Source organism: Diplotaxodon limnothrissa, linkage group LG3 (genome assembly GCF_057381915.1).
Source record: "Diplotaxodon limnothrissa isolate DT_005_m linkage group LG3, D_limnothrissa_male_GT1.1, whole genome shotgun sequence".
NCBI lineage: Eukaryota > Metazoa > Chordata > Actinopteri > Cichliformes > Cichlidae > Diplotaxodon > Diplotaxodon limnothrissa.
In genome coordinates this window covers 45,571,240-45,582,297 of record NC_140598.1, presented here as the reverse complement: position 1 = coordinate 45,582,297, position 11,058 = coordinate 45,571,240, and the positions used below count along the sequence as shown (strand labels likewise).

The 11,058-nt window shown below is 39.9% G+C and overlaps 1 protein-coding gene across 3 annotated transcripts; it reads left to right on the top strand.

Annotated features, from left to right (window-relative positions):
• Nucleotides 1-2,260: 2,260 nt before the first annotated feature.
• Nucleotides 2,261-10,209, top strand: LOC146636095 (E3 ubiquitin-protein ligase TRIM39). Of its 3 annotated transcripts, none has more exons than XM_085349446.1 (7): nt 2,261-2,314; nt 3,273-4,284; nt 6,673-6,768; nt 6,851-7,081; nt 7,622-7,769; nt 7,893-7,919; nt 8,008-10,208. In XM_085349446.1, exons 2-7 carry the CDS (start codon nt 3,316-3,318, stop codon nt 8,559-8,561), a joined length of 2,025 nt encoding a protein of 674 aa, XP_085205572.1. In that variant the 5' UTR covers nt 2,261-2,314; nt 3,273-3,315; the 3' UTR covers nt 8,562-10,208. The 3 variants fall into 3 exon arrangements, with proteins under 3 accessions (XP_085205572.1, XP_085205570.1, XP_085205571.1); XM_085349444.1 differs by having other exon boundaries at nt 2,275-2,314; nt 3,341-4,284; nt 8,008-10,209; XM_085349445.1 differs by having other exon boundaries at nt 2,277-2,314; nt 3,210-4,284.
• Nucleotides 10,210-11,058: the final 849 nt, after the last annotated feature.

Sequence of the window (11,058 nt, the reverse complement as noted above, 5' to 3'; positions counted from 1 at the left end):
AACTCTAAGGCTCAGAGAGCCAAGTAATGAAGTTAAGAGATGCAAACTTCGTTTCTAGTGATTTAGACTTTGCCTGGGGAATCGAATCAAGGTTTCTTGTACTTGTACCTACCTATTGTAATTAAGACTGTATCCTATGGACATTATTGTAAAAACCAATATAGACACATTAAGTGGGGATAGCATGGGGAGACCAGTGCAATCATTTTACAGCTTTAGTTACTGTAACTATTTTGCACATCAAAAGTAATATAAAACACAGTTATCTGCTTTTTTCATATAACAGAATCTGTATTAATGTTGTATATATTTAATGACTTTGATCTCCACTACTTAAAAAAAAAATGATAGGATCACCTGTTTAAAGGCCATGGAAAAGTTCTCTGTTTCTACATGAATCACATACTTTTGTAACGTCTACTGAACTTGTTCAATAAAGCTGATTAAGGCACAAAATGCATGACTTCCTGTTAACGAAGAAACCAACTCAACTGATATATATATATATCACAAAAACAGTCATGTCAAAAAAATATTTACTGTAGCTTAAGTGACTTAAGCTGAATTTCCTGCTGAACTTATTACCCCTCTAATTTGGACTTTCAGGGTAACCAACAACAGACAAAGAAAAAAAAGCCTATAGGTCAAAATTTGAAGTGATTATCTCAAAATTTCCAGTTGGGTATCTCAAGTTTTTTTTTTTTTACTTACTCAGCAGTTTGAATCAATAAATTTGAGATAACTCAAGTTTTCACTTAACCATGCCTGTCATTTTATCAGTGGCAGTGTCCTACTTTTCAGGGCCTCAGACACACCCATGTTTGGTAACCTAACAGTCTGTTTTGTTTTTAAACCTATGTCATTGGACAATTCAAGCCATTTGATCTAGAAACTAAAAAATATATATCTTGTTTTATTTTATCTCACTCATATTAACTGTCCATTAAGTCACGACAGTAAATAAGATTACACAAAAAACATGAACTCTCCTGATGGAGTCATAACATAATTAAAACACCTGCACTTTTTTTGCAGTGGTTATCACATTGTTTACTTTTTCTTCAAGGGTTTATGTAGACAAAACATTTAACAAAAACTGTCAGGAGACTGAATTACACTGAACTTACTTTTGTTATAAATCGACAAAAGCAACCTTGAAATGTGAGCTCTGTCTTTGGGGTTGGTTAAATAGGCCTCTGGTATAAGAGAAGATTTTAAAAAAAAGCCTCTGACTAAGGCATCCTCTGGATCCCTTTAGCTTAGCATAGCTAAAAAAAATATCAGTGATCTATATCATGTATAATCTCCACAAAATATAGAACTATTTTAGTGTCAGCTGTCTGTTTTACTACACTTGTAATGTTGAACTTTAGCAATGCCAGCAAAGAGAGAGAAGAAAGTGTTTTTAGTCATAGACAGCATGAAGGAGATAGACTGTAGTAGCTACCGTCGTGTCATCCACTGGTTTCTGACATGTCTTTCTGAAGCCTCAACTTTGGCATTTTTACCGTCACCATCTTTAAAAGAATGGATGATATGAAGAGGGACGGGTTTGACTGTGAAACTACATGCTAGTTGGCAAACTACTTACCAGTCATACGTCATTAGCTGGTGAACAGTGGTCATGGTTAAGGCTCTATTTTGAAATATATAATGATACAAAAACTATAAAGCTTTATAAATCGACTTCATTTTTGATTCAGTATAACCAGAAATCAGTGACTGAGTCCACAAACTGTTTGCAGAAAGCATGGCCTTCTATCAGGCCCAAAGGTTTTGTTTGTTTTTTTACAACCACAGCTATCGCTCTCTGGTGGCCTTCAGGTAGAATGCAGGTTTAAGACACTTCCACGTTGACTTATTCTTTTTTAAAACCTGGATATTACATCCATGTTTTTATATGGTCTGTGCTTCTAATCTTTGTGCTAAGCTAACAGTCTAATATTTTTTTGTGTTTTAAATTTTGCCAATTTGAAAATCCTACAATTATTAACACAAAAAATTAAATCCTCAACATGTAAGCGTTCTCAGATTTTAGTGTTACTTCTGCTATTTTAATTTCTTTGTCAAACTCCTGAATTTGACCCTAGCTAATGTGCTGTATTCTCTGAAGACTTAAAGCTATTCCTCCTGGAGCTTTGAGGGTCATGGCCAGAGAATATTTGTATCTAGGTTAAAAGGAGACTGAGGGAGCGGGGTATATTTTGGGTCTGAGTTGAGTGTGTGTTTGTGTGGGGGGCGGCTGTAAGGGGCAGCGGTTACAGCCTGTCTCATATGTCAGTGCACTGTGGAGTCTCCAGGCAGCTGCTCTCTGGTGAGTTTCCCAGATCTCTGTTTTTTGTCTCTCCCTTCACCTCCTGTGTTTTTAATTTCCACAGGGTATCATCTGCTTCTCTGTACACAGACATAACTCTTAGGGGAGTATTGTTGTTGGATTTTTTTTTCTAATAACATTTTTATTCTAATGAGTGCTGACCTGTGGTATGGACTTTCTTTCCATTGCAGGCAGGGAATTATAGATTAAAATAGTTCAAGAGAAGACTTCAATCGTAGAGTTATAAGTTTGTATATTTTTAGGTACTAGGTGTTCATTTATCAAAATAAGAAAGTTTAAGCGCTGCCAGCACTGCAAGACAGGTCATGCGGTACGCTAGTATTTTTGGAAAAATCTTAATCTGGTCTGTCACGAACACCTAGGCCTGAAGCTGCCTGTCTTATAGGTCAAACCTGCTTACTTGCAGCTTCACAGATACATTTGTGTCGCAGTGTACCAGCGTACAGGAGAGACATAATAATCTTTAGCTTGTGATATGGAGTTTGCTTTTAAAAAGAAAAGATTAGGAGTTAAAATTCATGTGATGATTCTATTAATTGCCGTCCTCTGATAAACTTATTATAGTTATAGTTGTATTTATCTATAAATTTCTTGGGTCAGAAATTAAAAGCAGTGTGACTATTACAATATGTGGCCACAAGAGGGCAGTATCAATATTTAAATACTTTCAAAATATCTTAATATAAATAATGATTATGAAAGATGTTGACTATGTTTTGTATTTAAATATTGACATATGCATGTAAGCTCTTAAAATGAGTCGGGACTAATCGGGACTCATTTGTCATTATTCTAAATGTTTACCTAAAACATTATGACCTGTAATTTCAAAGCATGTAATGATAAATGAGTCCCGCCATGCTTTGCTTTGTAGATCTGCTTGTAGACGACATCATTAAGGTCATGCCATCTAATCCTAGCGACCTCGATATCACAGCAGGTTTGATGACCCATTCAAAGGCTGGTTGCTTGCACTGAAAATGACCCTGCCTCTCCGCCGTGCAGGAATGGCCACTACTGGGAACCTTTCAGAAGAGCAGGTGCACTGCTCCATCTGTCTGGACGTCTTCACCAACCCCGTGTCCATCCCCTGCGGACACAACTTCTGCCAGAGTTGCATCCTGGGATACTGGAAAAGCAGTCCTTTGTATCAGTGTCCTATGTGCAAGAAGTCCTTCTACAAAAGGCCCGATATTAGTGTCAACACTGTCTTGAGGGAAATTGCAGAGCAGTTCAAGGAGATTAGGATTAAAAGCATGGAAGGGAAGGGAAGCAAGGAAGAGGGAGAAGGGAAAGAAAGGAAGTGGACAATAGAAAGGAGGAAAAGGGAGGATGAGGAGAGGCTTTTGGAGAAAGACCAGAAAGAGCAGCTTTTGGAGGAGCTGAAGCTGAAACAAGAGGAGAAGAGAAAGAAAGAGGGAGTGAAGGAGAAACAAGGAGAGAAGAGGCCACAGCAAGAAGACTTACCACCTTTAATCCCTCCAATTTCACCTCCAAAGACCTCTCCTCCACTGGCACACCAAGCCACAGCACAAGAGCCACCGCCTCCACTTCCCCAAACATCACCCCCACCCTCACCTCAAATCTCTGCTTCTCAACTTCCTCAGACCTTACCATCTCCTTCTTTCTCTTCGCTCCAATCTCAATCTTGGGAGGAAGTCTTGTGCGACGTTTGCCTTGGAGAAGGTAGGCCGAAGGCGGTCAAATCCTGCCTGGTGTGTCTGACTTCATACTGCGAGGAGCATCTGAAATGTCACTCAGCCCGCTTCACTAAGCACAAGCTGATGGAGCCCGTTGCCAACATGGAGGACAGGATGTGTCCGAAGCACGAGAGGCTCCTGGAGCTGTTCTGTAAGAAGGATCAGATGTGCGTGTGCGTCCTCTGCACCGAGACGGACCACAGGGCTCACTACACAGTCCCTGTGGAGAGAGAATGGACAGAGAAAAAGGTGAGACAGATGCACTGCCATCCAAATATAGGACAGGGACCAAATGTTTATCTGTGCTGGAAAAGATTTCAAGATATTTGCGGGTCAATTCTTGCCGGTTCATCAACTGCCTCCCCCCGGACCAGCTCAGACTTAGCTAAAGGAACTCAAGTGGAAAGATTCATGTCTTACTACCGCTGTTCTCTTTTTTGTTGGAGGGATAGTTTCAAATCCATTATCTAAAAAACCACTTGACCTAGGCCCTTCAAAATGTTTAGAGTAAAAAATTGGTATCACTGTTCTATAAATATGGACTCTTGCGAGTGCAGCCAGAGTTAACGTAAAATGATGGATGCTTGAAGTCACGATCGCTGACAGCAGATCTGGAGAACTGCAGAAAGCACAGTTATACAGATAGGAGACTGATATTTTGTTTACACCTTGTCATGTACGATTTACGCAGTATTTTTTAACATAGTTTAAATCAGGTGATTGGTGCCAAAGATAAAACAGATAAACTCTCATACTTACACACGGAGGACTAAATGGAAAAGCTTCAGACTTTCGTTAAACACACTTCTGCTTGAAGTGTTTGTTTGCAGGCTCAAATGTATTACTGTTACTTGTACATGGTTGAAGACTAGGATGGGACAGAGCCTTTCAATCTGTGGCTCCACAACACTCCAGTTTCATTTGCCAGACTCTGTGGACTCCTTCAAAAGGATTCTTTAGTTATTAATATGAATAAATATGACCTTTTTTGGAGATGCATACTACTGTATGCGCTGGAAGCAGAGCAAGATATTTTCATTGAATTATTTATGCACCCTCATTTCTCAGCAAGAAGTTCTCTTTTCTTTTTCTTTCTTTTTTTTGTCTTATCAAGAAAAAAGGATCAGCTCAGATGGCACCCAGTACACACCCTCTCTGCTATTTATAGTCAGCTAATTGTTCATCTTTAGTTAATGTCATAAGTTCACAGATTCCCACATTCAAAATGGTGAAAGATATTCAAATGATGGTTATGATGCACATTTTTCATTGTTAATTGTTAATCGTATCGTTAGTAATGCACTGTAGATAGATCAACCACATAAAAAAAATATTATGTAGAGTGCTTAACAGATTTATAAGATCAGCTGTGACAGAAATGACAAATATTTTTGAAATTTGTCAAAAATGTTTGTATACAGACATTTCTGGACTTCACTGGGAAGTCAGAAATTAATTAAGTGTCACATTTAACCCCAGAAAGTTGATTCTGTTCATTTAGACGTTTGATTTCAGTGGGAGAAGCGTTTTGTCACTCAGGTCCTGACAAAATTTTAAGATTTATGGCTAAATTTAGTATTAGATATATCATTTAATAATGGATTGGATTTATATAGTGCTTTTCAAGGCACCCAAAGCGCTTTACAATACCACTATTCATTCACTCTCACATTCACACACTGGTGGAGGCAAGCTACAGTTGTAGCCACAGCTGCCCTGGGGCAGACTGACAGAAGCGAGGCTGCCATATTGCGCCATCGGCCCCTCTGGCCAACATCAGTAGGCGGTAGGGTAAAGTGTCTTGCCCAAGGACACGACGACCAGGACAGAGAGCCCGGGGATCAAACCGGCGACCTTCCGGTTACAGATAGGCTTCCCAACCCCCTGAGCCACGGTCGCCCCATTTAGATCAGGGGTAGGCAACTCCAGGCCTTAAGGGAGTGTCCTGCAGGTTTTAGATATCACCCTGGGTCAACACACCTGAATCACATGATTAGTTCATTACCAGGCCTCTGGAGAACTTCAAGGCTTGTTAAAGAGGTTATTTAGTCATTTAAATAAGCTGAGTTGGATCAAGGACACATCTAAAAGCTGTAGGACACCGGGCCTCGAAGCCTGGAGCTGCATACTTCTGATTTAGATTTAAATAGAACTTGCACATATTGGTGGATTAACCATTACAAAAATATAAAAAATATTTTCATAATTACAAGTACCGTTAATTTAGGGCAGCTGTGGCATAAACCTTATATTGGGTGGTGGTCTAATACATTTATTAAGCACTAAATGACCCCTTGGCACCACCAAGCTTTGACCTATTGTGCCCTTAACATGTCAGAAAGGTTTGGTGATACAACAGGTTCTGTTGTTTGTGAGTCTATGAGTTGAATTTTTGTTTGTTTTTTTGTTTACTTTTACTAAACTAATGATTCAACCTAAACCTTCCAGGATTTTAAGGAAACATTAACACGAACAACTATGCTGCACAGACCTCGCCTTGTACAGCAGGCTGGTCCACAGTGTCTTTATGATGTTATCTTCTCTGTTGCCTGATTACAACTAAAGACTAATAATCTTTTCACATCATCAAGTTTATAATTACCACAAGTCATGCCCGTGTGATCTGATACTGTGCAGGCACAGCTTAAGAGGACAGGAATAGACGTTCAGCAGATGATCCAGGACAGAGTGAAAAAGGTGGAGGAGATCAAACACTCTGTGGAGCTCAATAAAGTGAGTTTTTACCTTTGCATGGCCACGTCACAATCTACACTCACATGGTTGTTCAACATACATGTGCTTTTTGTACTTTCAGGCCAGTGCTCAAAGAGAGATTGAGGAAAGCATGCAGGTCTTCTCGGAGCTGGTGCGCTCCATCCAGAAAACTCAGGCCGAGCTGGTTTTGGTCATCGAGGAGAAGCAGAGGCAGACGGAGAGGTGGGCTCAAGGCCTCATTACTGAACTGGAACAGGAAATCACTGAGCTAAAGAGGAGGAACACAGAGTTGGAAACCGTTGCTCGGACTGACCACATTCATTTCTTAAAGGTGAGAGAGGCTTTGTTTCAGTGCTCAGTGTCGGGGAGCCAAATTTAAGTTGTGGTACTTGATATTTTACCTTGCAAGGTGTACAAGTTCATGGATATTTTTCTAATTTTTCCTTATTTTTTTCTTCATTTCAAAGGATTTTTATGGTAAAATGACACTTCCAGCATTTTGTTAACCCTGTTTTCCAGTGAAACCAGGTGCCTTTTACAGTATTCACTAATAGCTAAATTAAATGACAACAGCGCCCTCTTTCTGCTCTACACTGTATTGCATTCCAATACCTGCAATCCAATCAAAGAGTAGCTTTGCAAGTTTTTTTTGGCAGTGTTTCATAAATAATGCCCATTCTGACGCAACCCTGAGCATTTGAGTCTCTTAATTTGGAAATAATTCTACAACCATATTTGTTTCTTAGTTCAGAAGCCTTAAAATCTTTGTGATCTGTGGTTATTTGAAAAGAACCATGACTGTGGTCATCTTATTTTAGTCAATAACGTGTTTCTAAGTTGTTGCCCCCCCTTGGGCTGTATCTTTCTGCAGAGCTTCCCGGCCCTCAGCACTCCACCATCTGTTAAAGACTGGTCTGAGACCAGTGTTCCCACTGACACATGTGTTGGCATGATCAGAAAATTAGTGTCCAAACTAGAGGCGACGTTGACTGAAATGATTGACAAACTGTCTGACAGTGGTAGGACTTCCATAAACATTCAAAAATACCTTTGTTACTGTGTGACTATTCATTTTATTTTTAAAAAAAGTAAAGATGTATAAGAAACATATCTTAAGAGAATGTTGTATTTTGTTTTTACAGAGATCAAAAAAGTTCTGAAATATACAGGTAAAGCTTTTTTTACTTATTTTTCTTTCCTGTGTTTTCATCATTAAACTCCCCAACAAAATATATCCTCTGTCTCGTTCTTCTGCAGTGGATGTCACTCTTGACCCTGACACAGCTAACCCGTGGTTGCAGCTCTCTCAGGATAGACATCAGGTGAGACACCTGGGTGCCTGGCAGGACCTCCCGGACCACCCCGATCGCTTCGACACGGTGGTTATAGTATTGGCCCATGAGGGCTTCACTTCTGGCAGACACTACTGGGAGGTCCAGGTGGGGGAAAAGGATGACTGGTACCTTGGTGTGGCGAGGTCATCTGTTAACAGAAAGGGCAGGATCTCTGTAAGCACCACCCAAGGCTATTGGGCTCTGGCCATGAAGAAAGGCCAGGGATACAGAGCGTCAACATCCCCACCATCACTGCTCTCCCTCGACCCTAAGCCCAAGAGAGTGGGCGTGTATGTGGACTACGAAGAAGGCCAAGTGTCGTTTTATGATGTGAGAGCACGGACCCATATTTACACCTTTGAGGATACCTTCACTGAAAAAATTCTTCCATTTTTCTACCTGTACTGCTGTGACAAAGCCTCTGACACCATCGTCATCTGTCCTGTGAATGAGAAACATCTGATCAAGCAAAGCTAAGGACATAAAAACAAAAGTTGTTGTAGCTATACCCGATTTAATTACATGTGAACTGTAGCTAAATATGTTAATTATACATCCTGTGAATTTGTAGCCAACATGCTTGTAAAACACAAACCTCAAATGACGTTCTGGTAAAAAGAAACAGTGTTGACAAATTTTGTATTTCAAGATTGTTTGCATATTAAATACATTGGGATTTGATTAGCATTAAAAACTGGGTGTGCAGGAAGACAAATCATAACAATAGAGTAATTTTATTTTGTGAGTAAGTGCAATTATTTTCTTGCTGAACATTTAATGGAAAACTAGTTACTACATTAATGTAAGCATGGTAGAAACAGATCTTGATCTAAGTTCAGTTAGCTGTTTCTCTAAAGATTGCAGCAAAATGTTTAGAAGTCCCAAAATCTACTGACGGGAGGTCTTTTGCTCAACAGTATGTTACACCTCAGAAGTTTTATGTATGTTTCTGGGTTTACTTTAGCAGGACTGGAAGCATTGGTAAATGGCCTGTATTTGTATAGCACTTTACTTAGTCCCTAAGGACCCCAAAGCGCTTTACACATTCAGTCATTCACCCATTCACACACACATTCACACACTGGTGATGGCAAGCTACATTGTAGCCACAGCTGCCCTGGGACGCACTGACGGAGGCGAGGCTGCCGGACACTGGCGCCACCGGGCCCTCTGACCACCACAAGCATTGTCTAAAAGAAAGCAGTTTCTACCTGTTCCCAGGCCTTATGCTAAGCTTGTTTAATCTATAAAACCATACCAGGCATACAGAATGAGATAATCAGTTCAATTCAAGACAGTTTTACTTATAGTACCAAGTCACAGTTGCCTCAAGGTACTTTAATTTGCAAGGACCCTAAAATATATAGACAAACCCCACCAACCAGATGACACCCTGTGAGCAAGCACTTTGAAGACAGTGGGAAGGAATAATATTGTTTACTAAAGAACTGATAAGGAATAAAAGACTATCATGGCAGCCAAGAACATAAAAACACAGGTGTAATCTTCACACATGGGTTGTAGTATAGCCAAAAAGTGTCACAGGCTGGGTCTCCGACCCAGCACTTTGAGCTTTCTTTGTATTGTCCTCATTTTTTGAGATGTTGTTAGTTTTGTGGTATTTCCTATTTGCCTTTAGTTTAGGCAGTTATTGTTCCTGGGTTTTCTGTTTGAGTTCTTGCATTATTCATCACGTATTTGGTATGTTAAGTTTGTATTGTCATGTCTAGTTTTAGTGTTTCCTGTTTTATTCTGACAGTGTCATGTGTTCTTTGGTCATTGTATTTAGTTTCACTCCTCCTGGTCCTGTCATTAGATTCATGTCAGTCAGCTGTTTCCTCATGTGTCGCCACTTCCCCTGATCACCTCATGTCTGTATTTAAGCCTTTTGTTTTCTTCATGCCATTGTCAGTTCGTCTGTTTATTCTCACCAGAGTCATAGTCATAGCCTGTTTATTTTTCCACCTCGGTCATAGTTATAGTTTTTGGTCTTAGTACCTTTAGTGTTTTGTTTCTTAGTGTTTTGTCAGTTCAGTGTTTTGTTTCTTAGTGTTTTGCCTGTTTGCTTTGGTCTCTTGGTTCATTTCCTGCCGTCATCGCAATAAAGGTTCACTTTTCTGTTAATCATTACTATTCCTCGTCATCATCTGCTTTTGGGTCCTGTTTCCGCACACATCGGCGCACCCCGCTGTGACAAAAAGGACAACATTATTACAAATATTTAAAATGACAAACTATTTAAGACCCAAGTGGGTCCATAAAAGAGATCAACTTAACAAAATTCTACCCAAAAGCCACAACAAAACATAACTCAAACTGACCTGCCCAAATCTTCTTTCATTTTTAATGGCAGCTTGAATCCAAAGATGTTGCACTACTGCCATCTCCTGGGTTTTACTGTTACATCACTTCCAAATCCTTAGATCCTCTTGATGAGTACAGTATTTCTCAAAAAACAAAACAAATAAAACAGAAACAATAAACCACACACTTCCTTTTATCATGACTTAACCACTCAGCCACCTTTTCAAACTACAGTTTCTACCCTCAACATTCTCATTTGACTAACATACTTCCTGCAACTAATAAACACATATTCAAGCGTTTCCATAGGCTTCTTCTTCTTCTTCAGTCAAGTTTAACGGCAGCTTGCATCCAAAACTGTTGCATTACTGCCACCTCCTGGCTGTTAATCGTCCGTCATTCCTGAATCCTCAGATCCTTTTGATGAGACCAGTATTTCTCAAAAAACAAAAAACCACCACTTTCCCTTCACCATGACTTAACTCTTTAACCACTCGTTCAAACGTAAGTTCCCTTCCACCACTCATTTCACTCCACATCACCCTCCTGTGACCATAGCTGGACTGGCCATCGGGCATACCGGGCATTTGCCCGGTGGGCCGCTGGCGATTTTTTGTTTTTATGGGCCGATGGTTTTTTTTTTAAGTTTTTTTTTAGGGTATATATAATG